Consider the following 17,642-nt stretch of genomic DNA (forward strand, 5'->3'; position numbering starts at 1 on the left):
AAGTAACGGTCAGTATGACAGTAAAGTTTGTCTGACAGACAGGTACTCGTTTTTATCTAGCCAGGACCCACTGTAGAAACATACCAAGGCTCTACAGAATAACGAGTTGTTATAGTGAAATAAACAGAGAGCAAAAACTGGGATTTATTTGGACTCTGACATGTAATTTTAGTAACATAACAAATTTAGCATCAGCTTCAGCTATTAGAATACGGGTTGATAGGAGATGTAATTACAATAAATAAGAATTTTTAAGATTGAGACAGATCGGCCGTAACGTAACCTGATACAGAAAGACACCTAGAGTCTAGATCTTCGACTGTTGAACAGAGAGTCGTCCGCATCAAACGCTGTGTTCACAGCGCCCTTGTCATTCTTCGCTGTGGCTTCGTTCTCTGGAACAAAAATAGAAAATTCTTGAGTAAGTAAACTACTGTTTGTTGTTGAATACAAATTACTCACAGTTAACTGGAGAGCTTTATTTGAATTGCATTACAAATGTGATCAGTGTTGTGGGGTACAAACTTCAAGGGAATAAAGTTAATAATACAACTGTAATAAATTTCCTAGGACCATCCTGTGCATTAATTTATGTGGCGATGGATTTATTTTGCTAACATGCTAGAGACGCTTATTTACACTAATTTAATTTATTGGCTCAACAAACTGAACTCGAGTGTGACATTTGCAACTAATACCAAACAAAAGGGTTAGATGCATCAGCTGCATGAAGGTAATGGAAATATAATTGCTCTTACTGTTATAAAATTTATCTTATCCTGCACCACAGCTAAATTCAGTGTAGATGCGCTTTACATAACTTCCACAGACACAACTACGTCTTTCCATAACACATAAAGTTCGAAAAAAGATAACAGTAAGCTCACTCAGTTAATTATTATCTTAGGCACTCTTTCCTTGGTGTTAGTTACTACTTTGAGACAAACAGACATTGACAAATGCACTTTTTTGGTACTACAGTACTACAGTCCGTTACCATGAATAGATTCTCCTAGAAACCAGAAGTGGTGAAACGTCTAGAAGCTGAGTGATGATATACAGTATAAAAGGACGCGTAACCTGCGGAACATTTTTTTTCTACATGATTATCCACCTGTCTGTTACGTGACAATAAAAAGTATACATAGCAAAATTGAAATTTTCAATTTTTAATTCAGCTATTATTGGAAAACTGTTGATTTGTTAACTGAAACACGGTATAAAGAAAACTACAGATCTACCATATAGCACTAAAAAAGCGATTTTCTCAGAAAAAGATGCAAAAACATGAAACAAAAATACATCAAACATCGCTTCAGTACTTCGTCGAACTCATATAAAACACATTTCTATAATTCATAAATAACTTTCGAATTTATCAGTAATAACATGAAACTCTTGTCTTTCATCATAATGAAGAAAATTATATTGAGTGAAAATAACAAAAATTATTACCAATTATTTTTATATCTGTGCATGTAGACTGTACTTGCATAAAAAGTAATTGCTTTAGTTGCTTAAAATGGACGTAGATATGCGATCAACTAATTTTTATTCCTAATAAAATGCAATTTATATTCTGTAAAGATATGAAGTACACAGTGGACTAACACTGAATGATGGCGGTTCTAATTATGTGTAAAACAAACAACTAAAGAAACAAAAAAAAATTAAGACAAGTCATCAGCTCACAGCTTCTCTCTTACACATTCATTAACGTGTCTTTTCTTGGCATTGCTATCATTGGTACCAGTTACTACGTCATTTATGTACAATACCACAACTACCGAACCGTAGCCTCGATGGAGCTCAACGTTAACTGTGATGCATATCAGCAAAGGTGTCCTGGTAGGAATACGACTCAAACTTCTCTCTGTAATGGTGTTCTCGAAAACTTACCCGGATCGTTTCCTTTCACACGTACTCGACAACCTGACGGCCAGATGGCCATCCTCCTCTTCTGGGTGACGCCAGATGGCCATCCTCCTATTCTAGGTGACCAAGTGGTATTTAACACTGTGTAGTACTGTAGAGCACGAGATAGCGCGGCTTGTGTGCAACTGTTCAGTTTGTTAACTTGCCTTAAAGGATTGTTTGAAGCTTAGACCGTTACCAAATGCCACTTTACCCTAAGAATGGCTATCAACACGAGAAGTGGCATACTCCACGGCGAGCTCAGCCTGACATTCAAGTGCATTCGTGAGACACTAATCGATGAAGAGTTTGTTCATAGACACTGCCCTTGGTGAAGTATATCGATTTTATCTCTAATTATGGTTTGCAGGAACCCCTAGGAGAACGCAGTAGAGTAATGACTGCTTTCTTGGAGGCAACTACGTGTCTTGTGTAGAACTGTACAATATGTAACCGTCTCAACGCGTTTAATTTGGCCTCTAGGTTTCCAACAATGAAATAAGAACTCCCTTGCCCCGCCCCCTCTTCCACTAACACAGGGGAGTGCGGAGAAGCAAACACTTGTATCAGTCTCTTGATGATGGTCGTAAAAGAACGTGGCGGCGGCTAGGTACCATAGCAGGTCTTAGGCGTTCATTCATATTACGGCCGGCCGCGGTGGTCTCGCGGTTCTAGGCGCGCAGTCCGGAACCGTGCGACTGCTACGGTCGCAGGTTCGAATCCTGCCTCGGGCATGGATGTGTGTGTTGTCCTTAGGTTAGTTAGGTTTAAGTAGTTCTAAGTTCTAGGTGACTGATGACCACAGCAGTTGAGTCCCATAGTGCTCAGAGCCATTTTACGTAGGTGGATCAGTCATGTTTTTGGCATGTATACGTCTAAGTATGTGCAGTCTCTTGAAAGGATCCTCCATCCTACTCCTCACCCCAACATTCAACAATTCGCGGACCAGCACATCTTTCCAGACAAGCACACCTCATCCAACTTATGTACATGTACATTTCAGGACGCAGGAATCTACCGAACGGAAACAGTCTGCGGCAGCTGTTGAAATGATCCCAAGTGAGCATGCCTCGGACCAGTTGAAACTTTCAGTGTGTCATCGTAGAAACTCTCCTGACACACACTTTGACCTCTGCAGGGCCGGCACCGAAGAGTGAAACAGGCTTCAGATCTGAGGCAGAGAGAATAGTGAGACGGCCAGCAGTGAAACGCTCTGCCGGTGGCAGCGGCGTAAAGCGGCCGCAAAAGCCCTCACCTGTGGGTGGCACGTTCCAAGGCTGCTCCTCGGCGGTGGTGAAGACGGCGTAGAGGACGTAGCCGGCCGCCGCCACCGCTGCCGTCATGTGGAACACCAGGTTCCAAGACCCCCGCGTCGGCTGTCGACATGAGAGAAGAATTCACATACTGATACCCCAGTAGCGTTCATATGCTGAGGGAAAACAAATCACGAAACCAAGAAGGAGCTGGGCCACATAAACGAATGTTGGTATGCTTGTTTCCACATCTAAAAGATGATGTCCACTCACGTTTCTCAACAGTTGCATAAGAGTGGCGGTAGTAGCGTCCAGATCAGATTTGCTTGAAACACTAGCTGGAACGGACATGAAAGTATTTATCTTTGAGACTGGAATGGTAAGTTGATGTGAGTTTAAGGTGACGAAGACGCCATTATCAGGACTGAGTTTAAGCGAGGTCGTTTACTAGAGCTCCGAGACGTTGGATGTTCTACTTGCTATGTCGCAGCAAGAGCTGGCAGGAACAGAGCCACTGTACGTGATTGCTGGCAACGGTGGTCACGGGTGTCTACGGTCGCAAGAAGACCAGGCGCCGGACGGCCAAGTGGCCACTACTGAGAGGGAAGATCATCGTGTTCGGCGCATCGTTCTGCATTTCCAGCAGCAATTTGAGCAGCAGTTGGCACCACAGTGACTCTACAAACTGGTGAAAATCGGTTACTTCCAGAACAGCTCCCATACAGGCGCCGTGTAGCGAGCTTTTCACTGAGCCCAAACCGCCGCCACTTCAATGGTGTCAAGCGAGGGCACATTGGGGGCCATGATGGACGTATATTCTGTTTTCTGGTGAAAACTGGCTCTGCCTCGGTACCAGTGACTTGCGCTTATTGGTTAGAAGGAGAGAGCTTCGGTTAGGAGGAGGCCAGTTCAGGGCCTGTAAATAACCTAAAAAAATGGTTCAAATGGCTCTACGCACTATGGGACTTAACAGCTGAGGTCATCAGTCCCTAGGTTTAAGTAGTTCTAACTAACCTAAGGACATCACACACATCCATGCACGAGGCAGGATTCGAACTTGCGACCGTAGCAGCAGCGCGATTCCGGACTAAAGCACCTTGGACCGCTCGGCCACAGCGACCGGCTGCGAACAACCTGTCTGCGTGCTGGACACTCTGGACTTACACCTGCAGTTATGGTCTGGGGTGTGATTTCGTATGACAGCAGAAGCGCTCTCGTAGTCATGCCAAGCGCTCTGCTGCAAAATTGTGCGTCAGTCTGGTTATTCGATCTGTTCTGCTGCCATTCATGAACAGCATTTCAGGGGGTGTTTTCTAACAGGATAACGTTCGCCCACAAACCGTTGTGGTATCCGAACATGCTCTACAGAGTGTCGAAATGTTGTCTTGGCCTGCCCGATCAGCATATCTGTCCCCAATAGAGCACATATGGGACATCATCGAACGTCACCCACAAATAGCATTAAACGTTTCTGCGTTGAGTGACCAAGTACCACAGTAATGGAACTCCATCCCACAAACGCATCCGGCATCTGTAAAACTCAATTTATGCACGTTTGCATGCTTGCATTCAACATTCTGGCTGTTACAAGGGTTATTAATGTACCAGTATTTCACATTTGCTTACATTAACCTGTGATCCTGCAACGTTAATCACTTAAATCTGTTACCAGAACAAATGTATTCCCTCTAAATTAATTATTTTTTGAGGTTGCGATTTTTTTTTCTTTCAGTGCATTCTGACCAGTCTTCAAGGCAAGAATTATAAATCGTATGTTGTCACGATTGTAATGTCAGGTAAAGAATTGCAGATACAAAAATTTGTTTATTTGCAGGAGCTTTGAAAATTTAATTTATTGCGCTGTCTCCATAGCAAATGATTCGGCTTCACTGCATTGTTAACTCCTGTCCACAAAGAAGAGAAGAAAGAAAATAGTAGCAGTTTAGTTGTGACAGGCTAAATGGATTTACTATGTAATGTCACTGCGGCAGCTGCCTTCAGGCATCGTTATGTATTTATTCCTGGGTGTTGGAACATTTATCAGCGAAATCTTCTAACATGAGCCAAGTAGTCGAACAAGGAAATTTACGACATTCTTAGTAAGTATTGAGAGAGTGTCCCATTTACAGTGGAGGAGATGTTAGCCGTGAAATAACTTGTGTGAAAATTGTAATGGTTAAAATGATTCAAATGGCTCTGAGCCCTAAGGGACTTAACATCTGAGGTCATCAGCCCCATAGACTTAGAACTACTTAAACCCAACTAACCTAAGGACATCACACACATCCATGCCTGAGGCAGGATTCGAACCTGTGACCGCAGCAGCAGCGCGGTTCCCGACTGAAGGGCCTAGAACCGCTCAGCCACAACGGCCGGCGCTGAAAATTGTAAACCCAGAAACAATGGCATGAGTGAATTCAGATTAACAGGATGTGCGGAAAAGTGAATGAATGATTGAGTTTGCAGAGAGAAGAGGTACATATTCTTTAAGGATTCACCTTTTTATTGGCGGCTTTAATATTGAATGTTTTACCCACGTAATGAAGTGAAATAGTGATGAACGAAGCGCAGATGTCAAAAAGTGTGCCTGTATCAATCGTCAACTTCAAATGACGCAGTCCCTACGTATGAGTTACAACGTGACAGAATGTTCTATCTGTGCGAAGTAGGTTGGTTCATTCTGACATTCCGCCTCATGTAGTTCAGGAAATGCTGTTGTGGCAAACCAGGAACTTCAGACTCCTATGTCTCTACGTAGGCTTGGTACAGAAGACGGATAGCTCTCCATCTGTAGCGTCACTATGAGAATAATATTAATATACGATGCTTAATTTAGAACAAATACTGGGTGGTTATAATTAAACTTTCGGCGTTGGGGCTTCCTGTACACTTTGGAGGCATGCGTACCATCTTGCTTCGTGAAGTTTAGAACAAAGGATTGCTCTTCATCATTCCCTTTGTGTTCGACTGCGAACTCAAGGTAAATCATTAAATTTGCTTACAATTTTCGTGACTTTCCCGACCTCTCTATCCGCTAAAAGCCCGAGGCGCTTGTAGTACAAGCTTTTTACCTACGGAGTATTACTGAGTACTTTTCTATCTAGATGATAAACACACGTCATATACAGAAAATCCTAGGAAGTTCTGGTCTTACGTTAAATCAGTAAGTGGCTCGAAACAGAATATCCCGACACTCCGGGATGATGATGGCACTGAAACAGAGGATGACACGCGTAAAGCTGAAATACTAAACACCTTTTTCAAAAGCTGTTTCACAGAGGAAGACCGCACTGCAGTTCCTTCTCTAATCCTCGCACAAACGAAAAAATAGCTGACATCGAAATAAGTGTCCAAGGAATAGAAAAGCACCTGGAATCACTCAACAGAGGAAAGTCCACTGGACCTGACGGGACACCAATTCGATTCTACACAGAGTAAGCGAAAGAACTTGCCCCCCTTCGAACAGCCGTGTACCGCAAGTCTCTAGAGGGACGGAAGGTTCCAAATGATTGGAAAAGAGCACAGGTAGTCCCAGTCTTCAAGAAAGGTCGTCGAGCAGATGCGCAAAACGATAGACCTATATCTCTGACGTCGATCTATTGCAGAATTTTAGAACATGCTTTTTGTTCGAGTCTCATGTTGTAAGGGGATGCGTGGTCTAGGGGTGAACATCGTTTCGAATGTGGGTCGGCAAAGGACGTATGGTATTTGGTGCGTCAGATATTGGCTTTTCTCACACGCACGACTCCTGACAGGATAACTACCCCATCACTTCTTTTCCCCGATAAGATTTATTTCCCAAGAGCAAAAACGAAGTCTGTGACGTGGATCAGCGGCCACGCTGTTCACTACCTCTTCGGTAATGGCGAAAAGACAGTACCCGATTTTTGGTATTACCTCAACGAACGACATTGTGTGATCGTCAAGAACCCTAAATATAGGCAATATTTTTCTAATTTCCTTTGGAGCGCATTCCATAATCCGCCTTGCAGCTGGATTATCGATGACATGAGATGATAACCACAGCACCTCTTCCAAGTTCCTTTTTTTATGAGATTTGAACAAACAGCGGAAACAACACAGCAACGAGAAGACAGTCAAATTCGCATCGGGCTATAGTATGGAGCATCCTTTATCGTAACGCGACGACTTCCTATTATTCTGTTTATGTAGCCGAAGAGGAACGGCCTTCCTTTTATACATTTGTATAAAAATAAAATGAAATAAAAGTAAAAAAAGCAGAAAAACAAACCTTCCAAAACCCCTTTTTTTATTTTTGTTAAAAAAGTGGCTAGGATAGCTGGCTATTAAAAAAAAAGCCTATTTGTGTTACGTACGCACTTTGGTATAAAGAAAAAAAAGTATATGGCTGCTGAGCAAAAGGTTCCGAATACACATCTTGTATAATGTTTTCTTTATAAAAAAAAAAAGGTGAAAAAATTTTAAAAAGGGGGTAGCGAAAAAAAAAGAAAAGAGGGTAGCGTCTTTAAAAACAAAAAAAAAAAACAAAAAAAGAAAGAAACAAGGGGTAGCGTCTTTGATTCATAATCAAAACGTCTTCGGTCCCGGGTTCGATCCCCGCCACTGCCTAAATTTTGATAAATAATCAGCATTGGCGGCCGAAGACTTCCGGCATAAGACGTCAGCCTCATTCTTCCAACGGCCTTGTCAAAGAGGGCGGAGGAGCGGATAGAGGTTCAGGACACTCTCTTGTCCTAGGGGTGGGAAATTGCCCCTAAAGTAGGAAGAATCAGCAATGATCAACGACATGAGGATGCAGAAGACAATGGAAACCACTGCATTAAGGACACGTAACGTGTATCCGCAGGACATGTGGCCTGTAGTTGAAGAAGTGTCATGATCATCTCTCCATTGGCAAAAGATTCCGGAATAGTCCCCCATTCGGATCTCCGGGAGGGGACTGCCAAGGGGGAGGTTACCATGAGAAAAAGATTGAATAATCAACGAAAGGATAATGTTCTACGAGTCGGGGCGTGGAATGTCAGAAGCTTGAACGTGGTAGGGAAACTAGAAAATCTGAAAAGGGAAATGCAAAGGCTCAATCTAGATATAGTAGGGGTCAGTGAAGTGAAGTGGAAGGAAGACAAGGATTTCTGGTCAGACGAGTATCGGGTAATATCAGCAGCAGCAGAAAATGGTATAACAGGTATAGGATTCGTTATGAATAGGAAGGTAGGGCAGAGGGTGTGTTACTGTGAACAGTTTAGTGACCGGGTTGTTCTAATCAGAATCGACAGCAGAACAACAACGACAACGATAGTTCAGGTATACATGCCGACGTCGCAAGCTGAAGATGAACAGATAGAGAAAGTGTATGAGGATATTGAAACGGTAATGCAGTATGTAAAGGGGGCCGAAAATCTAATAGTCATGGGCGACTGTAATGCAGTTGTAGGGGAAGGAGTAGAAGAAAAGGTCACAGGAGAATATGGGCTTGGGACAAGGGTTGAAAGAGGACAAAGACTAATTGAGTTATGTAACAAGTTTCAGCTAGTAATAGCGAATACCCTGCTCAAGAATCACAAGAGGAGGAGGTATACTTGGAAAAGGCCGGGAGATACGGGAAGATTTCAATTAGATTACATCATGGTCAGACAGAGATTCCGAAATCAGATACTGGATTGTAAGGCGTACCCAGCAGCAGATATAGACTCAGATCACAATATAGTAGTGATGAAGAGCAGGCTGAAGTTCAAGACAGTAGTCAGGAAGAATCAATACGCAAAGAAGTGGGATACGGAAGTTCTAAGGAATGACGAGATACGTTTGAAGTTCTCTAACGCTATAGATACAGCAATCAGGAATAGCGCAGTAGGCAGCACAGTTGAAGAGGAATGGACATCTCTAAAAAGGGCCATCACAGAAGTTGGGAAGGAAAACATAGGTACAAAGAAGGTAGCTGCGAAGAAACCATGGGTAACAGAAGAAATACTTCAGTTGATTCATGAAAGGAGGAAGTACAAACATGTTCCGGGAAAATCAGGAATACAGAAATACAATTCGCTGAGGAATGAAATAAATAGGTAGTGCAGGGAAGCTAAGATGAAATGGCTGCAGGAAAAATGTGAAGACATAGAAAAAGATATGATTGTCGGAAGGACAGACTCAGGATACAGGAAAGTCAAAACAACCTTTGGTGACATTAAAAGCAACAGTGGTAACATTAAGAGTGCAACGGGAATTCCACTGTTAAATGCAGAGGAGAGAGCAGATAGGTGGAAAGAATACATTGAAAGCCTCTATGCGGGCGAAGATTTGTCTGATGTGATAGAAGAAGAAACAGGAGTCGATTTAGAAGAGATAGGGGATCCAGTATTAGAATCGGAAGTTAAAAGAGCTTTGGAGGACTTACGGTCAAATAAGCCAGAAGGGATAGATAACATTCCATCAGAATTTCTAAAATCATTAGGGGAAGTGGCAACAAAACGACTATTCACGTTTGTGTGTAGAATATATGAGTCTGGCGACATACCATCTGACTTTCGGAAAAGCATCATCCACACAATTCCGAAGACGGCAAGAGCTGACAAGTGCGAGAATTATCGCACAATCAGCTTACCAGCTCATGCATCGAAGCTGCTTACAAGAATAATATACAGAAAAATGGAAAAGAAAATTGAGAATGCGCTAGGTGACGATCAGTTTGGCTTCAGGAAAAGTAAAGGCACGAAACAGGCAATTCTGACGTTACGGCTAATAATGGAAGCGAGGCTAAAGAAAAATCAAGACACGTTCATAGGATTTGTCGACCTGGAAAAAGCGTTCGACAATATAAAATGGTGCAAGCTGTTCGACATTCTGAAAAAAGTAGGGGTAAGCTATAGGGAGAGACGGGTCATATACAATATGTACACCAACCAAGAGGGAATAATAAGAGTGGGCGGTCAAGAACGAAGTGCTCGTATTAAGAAGGGTGTAAGACAAGGCTGTAGCCTTTACCCCTACTCTTCAACCTATACATCGAGGAAGCACTGATGGAAATAAAAGAAAGGTTCAGGAGTGGAATTAAAATACAAGGTGAAAGGATATCAATGATACGATTCGCTGATGACATTGCTATCCTGAGTGAAAGTGAAGAAGAATTAAATGATGTGCTGAACGGAATGAACAGTCTAATGAGTACACAGTATGGTTTGAGAGTAAATCGGAGAAAGACGAAGGTAATGAGAAGTAGTAGAAATGAGAACAGCGAGAAACTTAACATCAGGATTGATGGTCACGAAGTCAATGAAGTTAAGGAATTCTGCTACCTAGGCAGTAAAATAACCAATGACGGACGGAGCAAGGAGGACATCAAAAGCAGACACGCTATGGCAAAAAAGGCATTTCTGGCCAAGAGAATTCTACTAATATCAAATACCGCCCTTAATTTGACGAAGAAATTTCTGAGGATGTACGTCTGGAGTACAGCATTGTATGGTAGTGAAACATGGACTGTGGGAAAACCGGAACAGAAGAGAATCGAAGCATTTGAGATGTGGTGCTATAGACGAATGTTGAAAATTAGGTGGACTGATAAGGTAAGGAATGAGGAGGAAATCGGAGAGGAAAGGAATATGTGGAAAACACTGATAAGGAGAATGAACAGGATGATAGGACATCTGCTAAGACATGAGGGAATGACTTCCATGGTACTAGAGGGAGCTGTAGAGGGCAGAAACTGTAGAGGAAGACAGAGATTAGAATACTTCAAGCAAATAATTGAGGACGTAGGTTGCAAGTGCTACTCTGAGATGAAGAGGTCAGCACAGGGGAGAAATTCGTGGCGGGCCGCATCAAACCAGTCAGTAGACTGATGACTCAAAAAAAAATCATGTCATTTTTGGAAATCCAGAATCTACTCTGTAGGAATCAATATGGATACCGGAAATAGTGATCGTGTGAGACCCAACTCGCTTTATTTGTTCATGAGACCCAGAAAATATTCGATACAGGCTCCCAGGTAGAGGCTATTTTTCTTGACTTCCGGAAGGCATTCGATACAGTTCCGCACTGTCGCCTGGTAAACAAAGTAAGAGCCTACGGAATATCAGACCAGCTGTGTGGCTGGATTGAAGAGTTTTCAGAAAACAGAACACAGCATGTTGTTATCAATGGATAGACGTCTACAGACGTTACAGTAACCTCTGGCGTGCCTCATGGGAGTGTTATGGGAGTGTTATGGGACCATTGCTTTTCACAATATATGTAAATGACCTTGTAGATGGTGTCGGAAGTTCCATGCGGCTTTTCGCGGATGATGCTGTATTATACACAGAAGTTGCAGCATTAGAAAATTGTAGCGAAACGCAGGAAGATCTGCAGTGGATAGGCACTTTGTGCAGGGAGTGGCAACTGACCCTTAACATAGACAAATGTAATGTATTGCGAATACATAGAAAGAAGGATCCTTTATTGTATGATCATATGGTAGCGGAACTTCTATAAAATATCTGGGAGTATGCGTGCTGAACGATTTGAAGTGGAATTATCATATAAAATTAATTGTTGGTAAGGCGGGTACCAGGTTGAGATTCATTGGGAGAGTCCTTAGAAAATGTAGTCCATCAACAAAGGAGGTGGCTTAGAAAACACTCGTTCGACCTATACTTAAGTATTGCTCATCAGTGTGGGATCCGTACCAGATCGGGTTGACGGAGGAGATAGAGAAGATGCAAAGAAGAGCGGCGCGTTTCGTTACAGGGTTATTTGGTAACCGTGATAGCGTTACGGAGATGTTTAACAAACTCAAGTGGCAGGCTCTGCAAGAGAGGCGCTCTGCATCGCGGTGTAACTTGCTCGCCTGGTTTCGAGAGGGTGCGTTTCTGGATGAGGTATCGAATATATTGCTTCACGAATGAAAAATTAGAGAGATTAGAGCGTGCACGGAGGCTTTCAGACAGTCGTTCTTCCCGCGAATCATACGCGACTGGAACTGGAAAGGGAGGTAATGACAGTGGCACATAAAGTGCCCTCCACCACACACCGTTGGGTGGCTTGCGGAGTATAAATGTAGATGTAGATGTAGAATTTTGAGGACAAGTATTCCATGTTTTAAGAGATGGTAGTACGGACCAAAACAGGAAAGAAATGGCCAGTAAACATGGGCTCTCAAGTGAATGCTTGAAGATCTATGAGCAATTGTTCATTTGCGCTGCTGTGAATCACTTCTCTTTCATTGCAAGCTTTTTTCTATTACGAACTACAGAATGCAGTAAATGCATGAGTAAATACATGAAAACTTATTCTCTTACGTGAAACAGCAGAACTTTTGTCACAATTTGCTTGCTGCTTCATACGACCTGCACTTGTGACACAACGGTAAAGAATTACTCAAATGGCTCTGAGCAATATGGGACTTAACTTCTGAGATCATCAGTCCCCTAGAACTTAGAACTACATAAACCTAACTAACCTAAGGACTTCACACACATCCATTCCCGAGGCAGGATTCGAACCTGCGACCGTAGCGGTCGTGCGGTTCCAGACTGTAGCGCCTAGAACCGGTCGGCTACCCCGGCCGGCCAGCGGTGAAGGATGTGCTCAATACTTTATCCATTCATTGTAAGGCATGCTTCTGTAACATACTTTCTGAAAGATTCGAGGTATGATGACGCTTTTCTGTAGTGTTTGAACGCCATCTTTTGGGCTTGCATACACCAAAGATTTCAAGTGGCTCAACAATTAAAAAAACCAGGGATTAAGGTCGGGTATAACCATTTGCCGGACGTACTGCACTACCGGCCATTAAAATTGCTACACCAAGAAGAAATGAAGATGATAAACTGGTATTCATTGGAAAAATATATTATACTAAAACTGACATGTGATTACATTTTCACGCAATTTGGGTGTATAGATCCTAAGAAGTCAGTACCCAGAACAACCATCTCTGGCCGTCATAACGACCTTGATAGGCCTGGGCACTGAGTCAAACAGCGCTTGGATGGCGTGTGCAGGTACAGCTGCCCATGCAGCTTCAACACGATACCACAGTCCATCAAAATTAGTGAATGGCGTATTGTGACTAGCCAATTGCTCGGCCACCATTGAACAGACGTTTTCGATTGGTGAGAGATCTGGAGAATGTGCTGGCCAGGTCAGCAGTCGAACACTTTCTGTATCCAGAAAGGCCGGTACAGGACCTGCAACGTGCAGTCGTGCATTATCCTGCTGAAATGTAGGGTTTCGCAGTGATCGAATGAAGAGTAGAGCCACGGGTCGTAACACATCTGTAATGTAACGTCCACTGTTCAAAGTGCCATCAATGCGAACAAGAGGTGACCGAGACGTGTACTTCCATAGGCAAAGAGGGCATTCCTGGATGGAAGACTTCTACTAGTATGAACGTAAGCCTCAAATTGAGGAAGAAATTTCTGAGACCGTACATTTGGAGCACAGCGTTGTGTGGCAGAGAAACACGGACAGCGAGGAAAGGGAAACAGAGATGAACCGAAGCACCTGTAAATATGGTGCTACAAGAGAATTTGAGAGACATAAGGTAATGAATGAAGAGATTTTAAGCGAAATCGACGAATAAAGAAACATACTTCAAACACTGACAGGCAGAGGTGGCAGGGCGGTATGAAAAGTGTTAACACATCAGGGCTGGACGGTGTGGCCGAGCGGTTCTAGGCGCTTCAGACTGGAACCGCTCGACCACTACGGTCGCAGGTTCGAATCCTGCCTCGGGCATGGATGTGTGTGATGTCCTTAGGTTAGTTATGTTTAAGTAATTCTAAGTTCTAGGGGACTGATGACTTCAGATGTTAAGTCCCACAGTGCTCAGAGTCATTTGAACATATCAGAGAATAACTTCCATGATACTAGAGAGAGCTGTGGAAGGTAAAAACTGGAGAGGAATACAGAGATTAGAACATGTCCAACAAGAAACTGCAGACTTATGCTGCAAGCGAGTCTCTGAGATGAAAAGATTGGCACAGGAAAGGAATTCGTGACGGGCCGCATCATACCAGTCAGAAGACTGAATAATAAAAACAGAAAAGAGATACTGTTCCACTGTAGCGATGATGAACAAGTGTTCATAGCTCTCAAGGTACGCAATTTTAGACCCCACATTTATTAGATTCCTTTCTTTCTATTATACATACTACCACTTTTCAAAACATGGAACACTTTCTTGACAGTCAGTATTTACTCGGTCGCTTGTTCTGGCTGTCTTACTTTGTGTTTGCGACTCTGTCAACCGTGTCCTACAACGATCCAGATGCTTTCGTACATTACGAGTAAAGTTGTTTCTTTTTTTAATTTATTGGCTTTCGGGACATACCATACAGCCATCACAATAGTGTAATGTCAGTTATTCGAACGTAAGGACAACAGAACACCCGAGCGGAGAAAATCTCCGACCATGCGGGCAATCGAACTGGAGCCCCTTCGGTTAGCAGTCCGCCGCGCCGACCGTGCAGCTACCGAGGCGGAGAGTAAAGTCAGTTTGACACAGTCTTCACGTCACGTTGCTTGAAGATATGATCTGATCCTAACATGAGCGCTACCTCAGTCGACACCGACACTGTGATGGGCTGCAACTAATCAATGTAACCTCATACATTTTCAGAAATACTCTTTCAGTTGTTTCGTAGTCACTTGTATTATCAAAGTTTGCTGTATTTTAATATGGTGTAAAAAATTTCCACCTGAAGTCAGATCTCGGTAACCGTAACTGACAGTGATTTGTCTCATATAAATTCCTACTAAACTCGGAGTTCAAAGGCGTGAGAACGCTCGGTGGGCTGTACTGTTGAAACTCATCGTACTGGTTCCCAAAAAAAAAAAATGCTTTCCACGGCTTAACGTTATCCCTTACATAAGTAGCATGTATTGTGTTAAGAAGCGGACTGAAACACACTTGCTTTCGTCGAGCTCTTTCTCACACGTTACGTCAGAAACGCAAGCAGTCCACGCACGTGGAAGAAAAATCGGGGTTACCTAGAGCACCGTCGAGATAATGATAGCGCCGAGCATTGTTTGTTCGGATCTTCTTGAAGATGCTTTCCACGCATGTGTCGTTTTGCTACTTGCTCTCGTTATCTTCTTGTTACGTAAAGATGTACGATTGTGACGTCACGAAGAAAACGCACAGGTAGAGTAATAATTCACGTAAACGTGTTGCTCATGGCACATGTTTTATGCGGCAGCTTTCTAAGCGCTTCGGCAACAGTAAACAGACATGCAGACACAGTCGGTAAAACTGATTACTTAAAGAAATGAAGCAAATGTCAAGTGGTTCCCATGAGCCATTGTCTGGACAAGGATCAGTTTCTGCGTAGCCACCTTCCCTGTGTTTAAAACACCCCCCGCCTTTGTTCATGCCGATGGATAGCGCGTTACTCTAAAATTGTTAACAATTATTCGTAGGATTATTGGTATCGTGGTCTTAGACGATAAAATAATGCCTGGTGTGTGGTAACAGACGTATTTATCTTTTTTTCCAAAAGTATCAGTAGCGGCCTGATGATATCGCACCCTCGTAAATATCTTTTTCTGATTGTTTTACGCAATTTGTTTCGTATCTTCATATAGCATGTTAGAACAGCTTTTTTTCGATCTTCCACAATCATGTGAAACAGTAAATCCCAAGATAATGTACCCCTCCTTGGCCAAGTGGTCATCGCGTCTGATTGCCACATGACAGGCCCGGATTCGATTCCCGGTCGGATCGCAGATTTTCTCCACTCGGGGACTGGGTGTTGTATTGTTCTCATTATCATCAACACGCAAGTTTCCCGAAGTGGCGTCAGCTGAGAAGACTTGTAACGCGGCGGCCGAACTTCCTCTGGTGGGGGGACTCTGGCCGTCAATGCCCCGGAATCATTTCATTTACAATATTTTCAAAAGAAAGTTATGTCTGACTACAATGGATTACCCGCTATCGTAGTTCTTCAGACGTCTTTTACGAAGTGGAAAATTTTATGTCAATCTGCAGGAGAAAAGCTGCAGATGGAGAGCACGAAACAATGTGCTACCATAAAAAGTGTCATCCACACATCTGCACTAATAATCAGCCGGTTTTTGTCGGCAACATGGTACTCATCTATAGGCATGATGCTGCAGTAACTTTCGAGGAGGTAGAAAATAGACTCGACCGTAATGCTGCAGAATTATCTACTCATACAAGTCCGCCCCTACTCGTCATCACTGAACTCGTCGAGACTTACGGTATTTAGAAAAAGGGAGGCAGAAATGAAATTACATGTAACCTGTAACGTCAGACATGTTCCCCATTGCCAGAACCTAAAACAGTTGGGTGTAAAACTGGACTACATTCTGACTTTTCAGCACTACTGCGAGGATACAGAGAGTAGATTAGCACCAGGAACAACATCAGTCAGGTAATAAGAAATACCGCTTGGAGAGTGCATACCAACATCTTTTGCATATCAGCCCTAGCACTATGTTTTTCAGCCGCTGACTAAGCCGCAACAAACTGGAAAAACTGAATCCATAGTCGTCTAGCACGTAATGAGATGGCTATTAATATTAATACTAACGGATGGATATTAACGAAACTTCCTGGCAGATTACAACTCGGCCAATACCTCGTCTCCTGCCTTGCAACTTCACAGAAGCTTTCCCACATACTCTGGAAAACTAGCACTCCTGTAAGAAAGGAAATACCATTCTGAATATGAACGGCTTTCTTAAGACAAACTCCAGACAGAACTGTAGCAGAAAAACTGGAAAAGCAGGAGAGAGATCCACAATACCTAATATTGGACGGCAGCCGTAATTCAGAGACCCCTGAAGAGTTTCCTAGAGAAATCGGCACCAATTCCACAGTTGCTTTCACCTGAGTCTCATCATATCGACTCGTGGAATAGCAGAACACCTGGTCGATTCTGGATTACCATGGATACTCCGAAAACTGGTTACCACATTTCAGTTGGGACATAAGAGGCGCTCAAACTGATTGAGAATGGGAGTGAAGAGGCACAAAATCAACATGTAGAAGTGCGTCTACAGAGAAGAAGGCGAAATTTGCGACTACGATGAAGCGCAGAATTCCGTACACCTCTTAGTTTGCAGCGACGTGCTATAAAATATTCTGTAGAGGGTTTGTTTCTGCAAATGACAGGGCCGTTCACGCAGACCAACATTGGGTGTAATCAATGTAATTTAACTATAACTCTAGTTATAGTTGTGTTTTGAGTTGTCCATCCGTGTTTCAGTCTAAGGTAAAAGAAAAAAATGGTATGTTAATAAGTGAACGATATCAAATTTTCGGTGGTACCACTCGCTTTACAAAAATGGTCAGTTTTCTTTTCATCCGGTGTCTACTTTTAGTCCAATATATATTACGTAATCAACATCGCGTATGTGATCACTCATGACCGTGTCTTCCCCAGAGTGGTCCTTTATAGATCAATGAGGCCTAATTTTAGTGGACTACCCCACCGTTACTTCTTTTGTTCCATCTGTCCCCGCTTAGTTTCGTAGAGGAGGCCACAGTGCGAT

The 17,642-nt window shown here is 43.0% G+C and overlaps 1 protein-coding gene across 1 annotated transcript in view; it reads right to left on the reverse strand.

Moving 5' to 3' along the window:
• Positions 1 to 300: 300 nt before the first annotated feature.
• Positions 301 to 17,642, reverse strand: part of LOC126355372 (sialin-like) — a 31,869-nt gene continuing 14,527 nt past the window's right edge. Inside the window, exons 3-4 of the mRNA XM_050005667.1 lie at positions 3,170 to 3,290; positions 301 to 395 (exon numbers count right to left, since the gene is read on the reverse strand). Coding sequence (XP_049861624.1) covers positions 301 to 395; positions 3,170 to 3,290 — 216 coding nt within the window. The remainder of the gene's footprint in view (positions 396 to 3,169; positions 3,291 to 17,642) is intronic.

Source organism: Schistocerca gregaria, chromosome 3 (genome assembly GCF_023897955.1).
Source record: "Schistocerca gregaria isolate iqSchGreg1 chromosome 3, iqSchGreg1.2, whole genome shotgun sequence".
NCBI classification, from domain to species: domain Eukaryota; kingdom Metazoa; phylum Arthropoda; class Insecta; order Orthoptera; family Acrididae; genus Schistocerca; species Schistocerca gregaria.